At 49.0% G+C, this 13,988-nt stretch overlaps 1 protein-coding gene across 3 annotated transcripts in view; it reads left to right on the top strand.

Annotated features, from left to right (window-relative positions):
* The window catches only part of LOC132389252 (ribonuclease inhibitor-like), a 56,113-nt gene extending 43,112 nt beyond the window's left edge, over positions 1-13,001 (top strand). For 2 of the 3 annotated variants that reach the window (XM_059961750.1, XM_059961749.1), the window contains exons 11-13: positions 7,625-7,795; positions 8,460-8,627; positions 9,003-13,001. In XM_059961750.1, coding sequence (XP_059817733.1) covers positions 7,625-7,795; positions 8,460-8,627; positions 9,003-9,090 — 427 coding nt within the window. In that variant the 3' untranslated portion in view covers positions 9,091-13,001. The remainder of the gene's footprint in view (positions 1-7,624; positions 7,796-8,459; positions 8,628-9,002) is intronic. The other variant, XR_009510464.1, reaches the window with a different exon arrangement.
* The last annotated feature ends 987 nt before the right edge of the window (positions 13,002-13,988 follow it).

Here is a 13,988-nt window from a genome sequence, read left to right as displayed (position 1 = left end):
CCCAAACCTGGGCCTCAGTACCTCCTTGTGGATTTCCGCACTTGGAAGCCCCGCTCAGTTTCCGACACAGGAGCACCACAGGGACGCGTGCTTCGTCCCCTACTCCGCTCACTCCACACCGACCACTGCGGCGGAGCACAGCTCCAACAGCAGATACAAATCGGCTGACGACACCACTGTTCAGGGACAGTTATTACCCCTCAACCATCAGGAAGGAGGTACAGGAGCCTCAGGACCAACACCACCAGGTTCAGGAACAGTTATTGCCCCTCAACCATCAGGAAGGAGGTACAGGAGCCTCAGGACCAACACCACCAGGTTCAGGGACAGTTATTACCCCTCAACCATCAGGAAGGAGGCACAGGAGCCTCTGGACCCACACCACCAGGTTCAGGAACAGTTATTACCCCTCAGCCATCAGGAAGGAGGTACAGGAGCCTCTGGACCCACACCACCAGGTTCAGGGTCAGTTATTACCCCTCAACCATCAGGAAGGAGGTACAGGAGCCTCAGGACCCACACCACCTGGTTCAGCGACAGTTATTACCCCTCAACCATCAGGAAGCAGGCACAGGAGCCTCAGGACACACACCACCAGGTTCAGGGACAGTTATTACCCCTCAGCCATCAGGAAGGAGGTACAGGAGCCTCTGGACCCACACCACCAGGTTCAGCGACAGTTATTACCCCTCAACCATCAGGAAGCAGGCACAGGAGCCTCAGGACCCACACCACCAGGTTCAGGGACAGTTATTACCCCTCAGCCATCAGGAAGGAGGTACAGGAGCCTCTGGACCCACACCACCAGGTTCAGGGTCAGTTATTACCCGTCAACCATCAGGAAGGAGGTACAGGAGCCTCAGGACTCACACCACCAGGTTCAGGGACCGTTATTACCCCTCAACCATCAGGAAGGAGGTACAGGAGCCTCAGGACCCACACCACCAGGTTCAAGAGTAGTTACTACCCCACAATCATCAGGCTCTTGAACAAAAGAGGAAAACTACACTCATCTATTGAGATGGTCCCACAGCCAATGATCTTCCTTTAAGGAATCTTTATCTTGTTATCTCATGCCCTCATTATTTATTGCTATTTATTTATGGTTGCATTTGAAAGTCTGTTGTCTTCTATGTTCTATTTGTTCTTTTATTGATCCTGTTATAACTACCCTTTAATAGATTAGCTGAGTATGCTTGCAGGAAAAAGAATTTCAAGGTTGAGAATTACAGTGGGACATTGATAGGATGCAAAACTGGGCTGAGAAGTTGCAGATGGAGTTCAACGCAGATCAGTGTGTGGTGGTTTATTTTGGAAGATCAGATATGATGGCAGAATATAGTATTAATGGTAAGACTCTTGGCACTGTGGAGGATCAGAGGGATCTTGGGGTCCGAGTCCATAGGACGCTCAAAGCTGCTGCGCAGATTGACTCTGTGGTTAAGAAGGCGTACGGTGCATTGGCCTTCATCAATCGTGGGATTGAGTTTAAGGGCCGAGAGGTAATGTTGCAGCTATATAGGACCCTGGTCAGAACCCACTTGGAGTACTGTGCTCAGTTCTGGTCGCCTCACTACAGGAAGGACATGGAAACCATAGAAAGGGCGCAGAGGAGATTTACAAGGATGTTGCCTGGATTGGGGAGTGTGCCTTTTGAGAATAGGTTGAGTGAACTCGGCCTTTTCTCCTTGGAGTGAAGGAGGATGAGAGGCGACCTGATAGAGGTGTACAAGATGATGAGAGGCATTGATTGTGTGGATAGTCAGAGGCTTTTTCCTAGGGCTGAATTGGCTAGCACGAGAGGACACAGTTTTAAGGTGTTTGGAAATAGTTACAGAGGAGATGTCAGGGGTAAGTTTTTCACTCAGAGAGTGGTGAGTGAGTGGAATGGGCTGCCGGCAACGGTGGTGGAGGCGGATACGATAGGGTCTTTTAAGAGACTCCTGAACAGGTACATGGAGCTTAGGAAAATAGAGGGCTATGGGTAAGCCAAGGTAGTTCTAAGGTTCAGCACAGCTTTGTGGGCCGAAGGGCCTGTATTGTGCTGTGGGTTTTCTATGTTTCTATGTTGTATGTGGTGACATGTATGTACTCTGATAATAAAATTTACTTTCAACTTTGATTTGAGACCTGAAAAGCTCAGAGTATTTTCAATGCAGCCTGTTCGTCTCAGGTCCGACTGTCTGAGGCATTTAGATTTGATGATTATGTAACCCCCTGTGTCGCCTCAGGCTCGCTCAGCTCGTTCTTGTCTAGGGGGAGCAGCCTTCGGCCCCACCAAACTGGGTAATCAGCTGGTGTGGATGCTGTGTGATGTCCCCGCCTCACCCAAAAACAGACAGTACACCATATGCAATTAAATGAGTACAATTTATAAAGGTTACTATAACTAAGTGATTAATAACGATACAGTATATATGAAGAGAAAATTAAAGAAAAGGCGCCAAACTTATCAAAGTCCAAACCACTTCGTGCACAGCCGTTGGAGCTCAATTACTGAAGTCTTCTGGCCACCATTCGATCCCCTCCGAACTCCTCGACTCGCAGCTCAGGACCCTCCGAACTCCTCGGACTCTCCAAACAGCTCAGGACCCTCCGAGTGGTCAACCAAGCACATCTAGCTTCATCCCCCCCCTCCTCGGAGAATCTCCCGACCTCGGACCCCCCTTTGGGGTCCGATCCTCGCCCAGCTTAGAGCATTGCGTCCTCTCTCTCGACCCCCTCGCGCCGATCTGCCCAAAAGCCCGTCAACAAAAGCTTACAGACTCAGAAGAAAGAACATTAATCCCCATTTGGTTTACAAAGGAATACCATTCTCGTTATCAGTAAATTAGCATTCCTGCTAGTTAACAAAAAAGAAGAAACCCTCTTTACACTCTCCCTCCACCAAATAAAAGTCATGTCCTCATGACTACTAAATAACTCGCCACCTTTCCTGCCAACACACCAAGCACAAACAGTGACATCTCCTCCCCACACAGTAAACCTCACGCCCTGTTCCTCAGGCGCTACTTAGGCCAACTATCTGGGAGTTCCCTAACCCTTCTGAGGCCTCCGTACCCCCTCACCTAAACCCTTCAGGCTCGGACACAACTGGGGATACCTTGGGCCCACTACCAACTCCTCTCTCAACCTCTCACTCATGCCCCACACTGCACACAGCTAACCCTCCCCGCTACACCTGACTCAATGGGAGAAGGGCCAAAGGTCTCTTCCTCAATCGAGGGAAAGTCAGCAAAAGGCAGCATGTACCACACATCCAGCACATCATCCATCGAATCTGTATTCTTCCTCATTCCTGTGATCGGTAGCTGCTGTTTGATCTTCTCCAAACGGAAACACGTGGCCTGCACTGCTCCCGCAGTCTCTTCAGCCTCCTGTTCAGTATTCACTGCACTTCTCTCCAGCTTTTTCTTCCTCATGACTTCTTCCAGATCAACTTTCAGGTTTTGCACTTCATTTGAACTGTCGATGGTCATCTTCAGGTTCCCTTCAAGCTTCCGCTTCTCTCTGCTGAGATTTGTCTGTAATTTCTTCACCTCCGCAAACTCCCCTCTCCGGGTTCTCAGTTTGCTATTACCCTCAGTCAGACAACTTTCTTCATTCTCTCCAACTTGTAAGTCTTCTGAATGGTTCCAGATCACTTTCTCCAGTCTCTCCGTCTTCATTTCAAACTTGATTCCGTAGAGACAGTCACTCACGAGCTGCGACCTTCGCCAGCCCTGGCACGTGTCCAGAAAACACTTTAACTCGGTAGTTCTCAGCTGCTCCTGCAACGACCTCACTTCATATTCTCCTGAGGCAAATCCAAACACCAAGAGATCATCCACATACACCAAAACTCCAAACGCCTCCACATCCCCTATGGTCTTCCACCTGCCCCGCAGGAAGATTGCAAGGGCTCCAGATATGCCCTGTGGCATCTTTTCGGACCCGAAGACTCCTAGGGAATTTATAACGGCCGTCTTCTCCTTGTCAGCCCCACTCATCGGGATCTGGCAACATCCACTCCTCAGATCCAGCACCTTAAACCACGTCGCACCACTCAGACAGGCCATCGCCTCTCTGGCCCTCAGGGCCATATTCTGGTCACTGACAGTGCGCCTCTTCAACGCAATATAATCCATACACACGCTGCCTACATCTTCCACGGCTGTAGGGGCCAGTCGCCGCAACCTCTCTCTCTCTCCGAGGTGTCTTCAGCAGTCAACTCCCCTCCCTTGTGGTGTTTCGCAGCGTCCACTAAGAGGGTCTCACCCTCAGATACTTCCCCCAGGCCGTACCACCACTGGCTCTTGTTTGAATTCGGTATTGGCCCAAGAGTGCTACACACGTCCGCACAAGCAGCTCGAAACTCTGGGTGCATCGACAATGCCTCCAAACAGCGCTCACCCACCTCCTCCGGGCAGGCCCCCAAGCGCACCAACAGGATATTGGTTCTCTCTAGAACAGAAACGCTGCCCGTCTCAACAGGGTCCGGACACATCAGCATTAACGATTCCTGAACCTCAGTCTCCTCCACATTTGCCTCTAAGAACTCCATTTTCACTGACCAACAACCGTCGTCTGGATAATCACCGGCACTGGTACCCCGAATCTCCAGTGTCCTCAATGTCGCCAAGGGTAAATGCTTCCAATAACGGTTATGAAACAAACTGTACAGCAACTTAACCGGCGCCCCGGTGCCGAGGATGGCTTTAACTTGACTTCCATCCATCCGTAACAACACCTGTGCGCATGGCCCCTCTAAGCCTTCAGGAATAGGGTCTGTTCCTTTCGGGAGTTCCTTGGTACATTGCTGGGAACGTGCTCCCCCAGAGACCCCAAGCCGTTCCCCCACTGGGCCTCCTCTAAGTTTCCCGACACCTTTCGAATCAACGGAACAACTGATCCCCTTGACAGATCCCCTTGGCCCCACAAGCAATTTATCTGCCCCCCTAGGCAAAAAGGGATACCCTAAAAACTTCCCACCAATCTCCTGCCACGGATATGATAAGCCCCCCAGCTGCGGCATTTGACTTCTAGTCGAACCACACTTTCCCAGAACTGGCAGCGGTCATTTCGAGGTAATTGCGCCCGACAGTTCTAACAAAGTCACCAGCCCGCCTACTCAAACTTTCAACCCGTCCCTGTCGCTTTTCCTCAGCCAAGCACTGCCACTCACCCAACAACTGAGAGGTCCGCTCCGCCTCACCCAACACACAAAGCAATCAGCAATCACACACCCACAAAGGCACACCAGCTCTTCGCCGCAGACACAATTTAAAGAAGGTGATCACACAGCTTCCACAGAAATCAACCCCGGACGAGCACCCCACAATGTAACCCCCTGGGTCGCCTCAGGCTCGCTCAGCTCGTTCTTGTCTAGGGGGAGCAGCCTTCGGCCCCGCCAAACTGGGTAATCAGCTGGTGTGATGTCCCCGCCTCACCCAAAACACAGACAGTACACCATATGCAATTAAATGAGTACAATTTATAAAGGTTACTATAACTAAGTGATTAATAACGATACAGTATATATGAAGAGAAAATTAAAGAAAAGGCGCCAAACTTATCAAAGTCCAAACCACTTCGTGCACAGCCGTTGGAGCTCAATTACTGAAGTCTTCTGGCCACCATTCGATCCCCTCTGAACTCCTCGACTCGCAGCTCAGGACCCTCCGAGTGGTCAACCAAGCACATCTAGCTTCATTCCCCCTCCTCGGAGTACCTCCGGGCCTCGGACCCCCGCTTGGGGTCCGATCCTCGCCCAGCTTACAGCATTGCGTCCTCTCTCTCGACCCCCTCGCGCCGATCTGCCCAAAAGCCCGTCAACAAAAGCTTACAGACTCAGAAGAAAGCACATTAATCCCCATTTGGTTTACAAAGGAATACCATTCTCGTTATCAGTAAATTAGCATTCCTGCTAGTTAACAAAAAAGAAGAAACCCTCTTTACAATTAGATTCGACTTTTTTGTCATTGTGCTGAGTACAGGTACAAAGCCAAATGCAGTTAGCATCTAACCAAAAATGCAAAGAACACTGTTATTTAGTAAGTAACTGTGAATAAAAAGTAAGTGCTACAGCACACAAATATAAAAGTACTGAGGCAGTCCAATACGGGTGCAATACCGCTCAGCGCTGTGATGTGAGGTTCAGCAGGGTCACAGCCTCAGGGAAGAAGCTCTTCCTCTGCCTGCTGGGGTGGGAGCGGAGGCTCCTGTAGCGCCGACCGGACGGGAGGAGAGTAAAAAGTCCACGGTTAGGGTGAGGCGCATCCTTGATAATGCTTTTTGCCCTGCCCAGGCAGCGTTTATGGTAGATGTTCTCGATGGTGGGCGATTGGGAGCCGATAATCCGCTGGGCAGTTTTCACCACCTGCTGGAGGGCTTTGTGGTCCGATACGGGACCATTGCCGTGCCACACTGAGATGCAGTTGGTGAGTATGCTCTCAATGGTTCAGCGGTGAAAGTCCATCAGTGTCCTGGGACAGAGGTGAGCTTTCTCGATGCTCCGCAGGAAATAAAGGCCCTGTTGTGCCTTTTTGATCAGGATGGAGGAGGTCGGGGGCCAGGTGAGATCATCGGAAATGTGGACACCAAGGAATTTGAAGCTTGATACTACAGCTCCATTGATGTAGGTGGGGACTCGAGTGTGGCTCCTAACATGCCTGAAGTCCACAATGATCTCCTTGGTCTTGTGGGCGTTAAGGGCCAGGTTGTTGTCAGCACACCACGCGGCCAGGTGCTGGACCTCGTCCCTGTAGGCCGTCTCGTCATCCCCTCTGATCAGGCCAACCACCATGGTGTCGTCTGCGAACTTGATTATGGAGTTAGAACTATGGACAGGAATGCAGTCATAAGTGAAAAGGGAGTACAGAAGAGGGCTCAGCACACAGTCTTGAGGCACGTCGGTGTTCAGGGTGAGAGTGGAGGAGGAGAGGTTGTCTAACTTAACTGATTGTTAGTCAGAAAGTCCGAAGTCCAATTGCAGAGGGATGAGCTGACACCAAGCTGGCGAAGTTTGGCGATCAGCTTGGAGGGGGTCACAGTATTGAATGCCGAACTAAAGTCAATGAACAGCATCTGACGTAAGAGTTGGGGCTGTCCAGGTGGGCAAGGGCAGAGTGAAGTGCCACGGAGATGGCTTCCTCGTTGACCCGTTGGTGCGATAGGCAAATTGCTGGGGGTCCAGGGTAGTGGGCAGACAGGATTTCAGATGTGATAGAACGAGTCTGTCAAAGCACTTTGCAATGATGGGGGTGAGTGCAATTGGGCGGAAGTCATTCAGGCCCGTGGCCCATGAGCTTGAAGTGGAAACTACACTGGCCGTGTGTGTGTTATGAGCGTGGTGCTCCGTTTACCCACGTTCCCTGTGGTGACATGGAGACAATAGGACACGACGATCTGTGGTGCAAGACTGAATATGTTTCAGGCAGTGATCTGTGATAGACAGTGTATTTGCAAGAGTACAATATTCCCCAGGTTTCTGCTGTTTGTTCCTATCTGAACTGAGTGTTTCCAGAGGGCAAGGTGCAGTGATATCTATATTCACTGGTGTCACATGCTGGGTATTGTTGTTATCAGTAATTGTGCACTGAGCAATTCCCTGGGATTAAACTTCTCGTCTCTCTCTGTTCCACAGTCTGGTGTCTGTCGGTCTCACAGCTGCTGGTGTTGGGCATCTCGCGTCCGCTCTCAGTACAAACCGCCCACTGATGGAGCTGGACCTGGGCGATAATGAACTGGGAGATTCAGGAGTGAAACTGTTGTCTGCGGCTCTGAGGAAGCCAGAGTGTAAAATACAGAAACTGGTGTAAGTCCCAGACTGTGAGATGGTGTTTCTGGGCATTAACACTAAACACTAAACACTGGGGCAGTTCTGCTGTCGGAACAACTGCGGTTCTGGCTCACAACAGCAGCACCTTCATCTGCTCTGCAGACTGTGATCCCTGTAACACCACGGTGAGGTGAACGTGGGTATCCAAAAGGGCAGTGGGCACTTCCTGAGGCCCCCCAGTTCACAGGCTGGAAATCTGTGGCAGGGAAAAGCTGGCACAAGTCTGGTGATTCCTGTGGGATCTGTGGGCGGGGACAGTGACTGGGGGAACAGTCAGTGTCTCTTTTCACCGGAGTTTATGCAACCCTGTGGGTCTCACTGTTTTCAGCTGTGAGGGTGGGAATGTGTTTTATTGCTCCCAGATCTTGTCATTCCCAAGTTTTACTGAGTGTTTGAGAGACTGACGTCCATAACAATTTAATTTCCCTGATAATACGGTCTCAGCTGTTGAGGGAACCCTTCTGTCAGTTCAGCCAGACACAGAGGTTCAGACTGATAGCACTGCTGAACATCCAGGAGTGTCCTGGTGGAAAGTGTGGACCCACAGCAGATGATGGGGAGTTTGTGGTCAGCAGGAGATCTGTCAGTGTGATGAACAAACCCTGGGAATCTCCTCATTCCTCATTTCTCTCATTTGCAGACTCAGTTGGACTGGCCTTACAGATTCTGGCATCGAGGATCTCGTCTCTGGTCTAATTGCAAAACACTCACTGAGGGAATTGGAGCTGGATTCAAACAACCTCACAGACCGATCTGTCTCTGTTCTCCACCACCTCATAGTGACCCACCCATGTCTCGAGCAGATTAAGTGAGTGTTTGTGGTAACGTCTAGTGTGAATAAATATCGGTGAAACCCCTGGGTGATACTTGTCTGGGAGTTTTGTTGAAATATAAATCCCTGTTACTGACAATGCTGTGTAATCTCAAACACATGAAAATTCTGGAAAGCTGAAGCAGCACAAAATGCTGAAGGAACTCAGCAGGTCAGACTGCAATCGATGGAAAAGAGTAAACAGTCAATGTTTCAGGCAAGATCCTTCTTCAAGGACTCCCGATGAGTCTCAGCCCAAGTTATTGACAGTTTATGCTTTTCCATAGATACTGTCTGACCTGCTGAGTTCTTCCAGTGTTTTGTGTGCATTGGTGTTGTGTAATCTGGGTTTTTCTCTTCACTCTGTTTCAGACTGTGGGGGAATCTGTTCAGTTCAGATGGAGAAAACAAGCTGAAGTCGCTGGAGGGAACCAGACCCGGACTGAGAGTGATTATCTGAACATTCCACTGTGTGTACATCACCACCCCCTGGGGTCAGAACATTTCTCTCTGATTTCCCAGCCTCCCCTTTAATACCAAACGTCCCAACTGGATCCGAGATCGTGTCCCCTCCCGTTGCGAAGTCAGATGCCTGGATGCAGTGTTGTCGTCGATCAGAATCAGGTTTAATATCACTGGCATTTGTCATGGGGCATCAGTAAAATACAATACCTCATAAGACTGTAAATTACAGCAATCAGTGTATGTCTGTGTGTTTGTATATATATTTATTTCCGAAGATTATTGCAAAAAGAGGAAACATAAGCCGTAACGTTGTGTTAATGGGTTCAATGTCCAGCAGAAATCTGATGGCAGAGGGGAAGAAGCTGAATCGTTGAGTGTGAGCCTAACCCTAACCCTAACCACCTTCCTGATGAAAAGACGGCATGTCCTGGATGATGGGGTCCTTTATGTTGGATGCCGCCTTTTCGGGGCATTGTCCCTTGTAGGTGTCTTTGAAATACCCATGGTGGAGTTCACTGAGTTTACAACTTTCTGCAGCTGATTTCAATCCTGTGCGTTGGCCCCTCCCTCTCCATACTAGTCTGTTAGAATGCTCTCCACGGTACACCTGTAGAAATCTCCTCAAACTCCTAGTGTGAATGATGGGGTTCACTGAGTTTACAACTTTCTGCAGCTGATTTCAATCCTGTGCGTTGGCCCCTCCCTCTCCATACTAGTCTGTTAGAATGCTCTCCACGGTACACCTGTAGAAATCTCCTCAAACTCCTAGTGTGAATGATGGGGTTCACTGAGTTTACAACTTTCGGCAGCTGATTTCAATCCTGTGCGTTGGCCCCTCCCTCTCCATACTAGTCTGTTAGAATGCTCTCCACGGTACACCTGTAGAAATCTCCTCAAACTCCTAGCGTGAATGATGGGGTTCACTGAGTTTACAACTTTCTGCAGCTGATTTCAATCCTGTGCGTTGGCCCCTCCCTCTCCATACTAGTCTGTTAGAATGCTCTCCACGGTACACCTGTAGAAATCTCCTCAAACTCCTAGTGTGAATGATGGAGTTCACTGAGTTTACAACTTTCTGCAGCTGATTTCAATCCTGTGCGTTGGCCCCTCCCTCTCCATACTAGTCTGTTAGAATGCTCTCCACTGGGTGTAGAGAGAGTAGAGCACTGGGCTAGACAGACATCCTTGAGGTGTGGATTATCAGTGAGGTGGAGATGTTATTTCTGCTTTGCATGGACTGTGGTCTTCCAGTGAGGAAATCGAGGTACAGAGGCCCAGATTATTGATGACTGGCTGTGGGTTAAACACCGAGGTGTAGCCAATAACCAGCATCCCGACAGAGGTATTTGTATTGATCAAGGCCACATGTAAGATCACATCGGCTACAGACATATTGTGGTGACAGGCAAAGGGTTTGTGGAAATATATCTGTAATCCTGAAGTCTTAATGAATTTGTCACTTATGTGTAATGTGACAGAATGGAACCCATGAGATCTCAAGGTGCTTTGCCGGTTTGGATGGGAAGCTTTACAAGTCTGTGTGTTCATTACTATGACAGGAGATTTGTTATACGGATGGGGGCATGTTTTGACAACGGGTAAACAGGACAGAGCTTCCGAAGGTCAAATGTCCCGACTCGTTAAGGATGAAGATAGCAGTAATGTTATGGAATGGACCAAACTAATTACTGTTCTCTGTAAACACTATAAAACTGCTTTGCTTGAGGTATAGCACTGAAGATGTTTTCCAGATGATACTTGGCTGCAAAATAGAACTTCCCTTGCAAGTAAAATAATTTGATCCACTCTGAAATTGTTATAGTTTGTTACATTATATTAGAAGGCCGAGTTGAATGGTGCATGACAGAATCTGGAAGTTCCACCAGGATTCACTGCTCTAGATTCAACAGCTCACCGTCTCACTTTTGTCCTATACACTGCGATCGATGCTATGGTGTTGTGTGGGTCAGTTTTCTCGTCATGACTCCCAACGCATTCAGTATGACGATAGAAACTTTTTGAGTAAGGAAAGAGGTGAAGATTTTGGCCGACGTGGCATCTGGGACGTGTGGAAGAGATGTGCACAAATGCATTGGATGGTTTTAGTGTTGGGGACACTTATGTAGGTCAACTTAACATCGGGAATGTGTGAAATTTTACTGAGAAAGGAAATTAGTGAACCATCCAATAATGAAAAGGTGTCAGGGACACCAGGTGCTGGAACTAAATACTAAAATTTTATTAAATCCGACAGGAATGTTGTAGTGAGAACTGGTCATTTGATGGAATATTGGAAACTGTAAATAGAACAAAATAAGGATAAAGTAAAAGGTGGGACAGGTGCATCTTTCCCTGATCCAGAAAGTGAAATCAGCACATGAAAAGAAATGTAACACTGGAAATCATACGATGTGTTTAAAGCAGACACAAGGCTGCAGAGCCAGTTTGCTGCACAGAGAGCAATAGTTTGGATCTGAAAGAAGGGGGTGACGATGAATATGGAAGTGTGGATTGGAGTGATGTAGCAGATAAGGTGAAGAACGTGTGGAGTTTAGGACGATGGTGACTCCTTTGCCACCTCTATTTCTATCTTCAATATCTCTATTTTTTCCCTTTTCAAGTTTCTTCTGAAGATCCTGACCCGGAGTTACACGCTGACTTTGGTTCTTTGCGGGAAACGGGACCCGCTCTCGGCCTCACAACCTGCCGCTTTTCGGTACCCCGGGGACGCGGCCTGGAAGACTGGTGCACCTTCACGGTGCCGGATTTTCCTGGCTCTGGGGACGGGCTGATCCAAGGCTGCTGTTGCCGACTGATGCGTCGTGGGAGATGGGAGATTGGAAGCCGACTGCGGGCCCGGAGACTTTTAACACCATAACTCAGCGAGTTGTTTGCCATGTCTCCCCTCTCGCAGTGAGAGGGGGACAGCTCTTTTTCCCCTTATTCATGAGAGAGAGCCTGTGGGATGTGGAATTACCGGGTGAACAAGTAGTCTTTGGGTTACTGCAAGTCTGTGCCTTTGTTGATGCTTTGCTTGCAGGCTTGAGTGCTCGGTGGAATGCCCCTCAACCATCAGGCTCTTGAACCAAAGGGGGTAACCGTACGCACCTCATCACTGAAATGTTCCTGTGTTGCTCTTAAGGCATTTGTTTAGCTTTATTACACTTTCACTTTAGTAATTCGTTTGTAATTATTTTCTAGTTAAAGTTAAGGTTGTTGAAAGTGTAAAGGGGGTTTCTTCTTTTTTCTTTGTCACTGTTTGTACTTGGGTTACGGTGTGTTGGCAGGAAAGGTGGCGAGTTATTTAGTAGTCATGAGGACATGACTTTTATTTGGTGGAGGGAGAGTATAAAGGGGGTTTCTTTTTTTTCTTTGTTACTGTTGGGAAAGGGTTTCTTTGTTTTGTTAAAAGTAGGAATGCTTCTTTGTTGTGAGAGAGTGCTGGAAGCTTGTTTGGGTTAAAATTTACTGATAACGAGAATGGTATTCCTTTGTAAACCAAATGGGGATTAATGTTCTTTCTTCTGAGTCTGTAAGCTTTTGTTGGCGGGCTTTTGGGCAGATCGGCGCGAGGGGGTCGAGAGAGAGGACGCAATGCTGTAAGTTGGGCGAGGATCGGACCCCAAGCGGGGGTCCGAGGCCGGGAGGTACTCCGAGGAGGGGGGATGAAGCTAGATGTGCTTGGTTGACCACTCGGAGGGTCCTGAGCTGCGAGTCGAGGAGTTCGGAGCGGATCGAATGGTGGCCAGAAGACTTCAGTAATTGAGCTCCAACGGTTGTGCACGAAGTGGTTCGGACTTTGATAAGTCTGGCGCCTTTTCTTTATTTTTTTCTCTTCATATATACTGTATCGTTATTAATCACTTAGTTATAGTAACCTTTATAAATTGTACTCATTTAATCGCATATGGTGTACTGTCTGTTTTTGGGCGAGGCGGGGACATCACACCAGCTGATTACCCAGTTTGGCGGGGCCGAAGGCTGCTCCCCCGAGACGAGAACGAGCTGAGCGAGCCTGAGGCGACCCAGGGGGTTACAGCAGCGTTTGAAGTAGGGTGGATGAACTCGTGTCGCTATCGGAGATCGGACGGTATGACGTTGCGGGCATCACCGGGTCGTGGCTGAAAGAAGGCCACAGTTGGGAGCTTCACATCGAAGGATCTGCTTCGTATCGAAAGGACAGGGAGGAAGGCCCAGTGGGTGGTGTGGCTCTGTTGGTAAGAGATGGAATTACATCTTTAGAAAGAGGTGACAGGGTCAGAGAATGTTCAATCTTTGTGGGTGGAGTTGAGAAGCTGCAAGGGTAAAAAATGATGGGGTCATACGTAGGCCTCCAAATAGTAGCCGAGATGTGGGGTTGACATTGCAAAGGGAGCTGGAAAAGGCGTGTGATAAGGGTAATGACTCAGTTGTATTGGGGGACTTCAACATGCAAGGGGATTGGGGAAATTCAGGTTGGTGTCACATTGCAAGAGAGGGAATTTGTTGAATGTCTGAGATGGCTTTTCGAGCAGCTTGTGCTTGAGCCTACTCGGGGAAAGACCATCTTGGCTAGAGGAACCGGGGTTTAGGTATTTCAAAAGGAATAGGATGGGAGGTAGAAAAGGTGGGGGTGTGGCATTACTGGTCAGGGACAGTATCACGGCTATAGAAAGGGAGGTCGCTGCAGAGGGAGTGTCCGCTGAGTCGGTCTGGGTGGAAGTCAGAAATAGGAAGGGATCAATCACTGTGCTGGGAGTAGTCTACAGGCCCCCAGATAGCCCTCGGGACACCGAGGAGCCAATAAGCAGGCAGATTTTAGAATGGTGCAGGAAAAGTTATGGGTGATTTCAACTTCCCTCATATTGACTGGCACCTCCTGAGTGCGGGGGGGGGGGGGGGACACATGGGGCT

The sequence above is a fragment of the Hypanus sabinus genome, unplaced genomic scaffold (genome assembly GCF_030144855.1).
Source record: "Hypanus sabinus isolate sHypSab1 unplaced genomic scaffold, sHypSab1.hap1 scaffold_517, whole genome shotgun sequence".
In the NCBI taxonomy this organism is placed as follows: Eukaryota; Metazoa; Chordata; class Chondrichthyes; order Myliobatiformes; family Dasyatidae; genus Hypanus; species Hypanus sabinus.
Note: the sequence above shows the minus strand (reverse complement) of the source record. Positions and strands in the feature narration are given on the sequence as shown.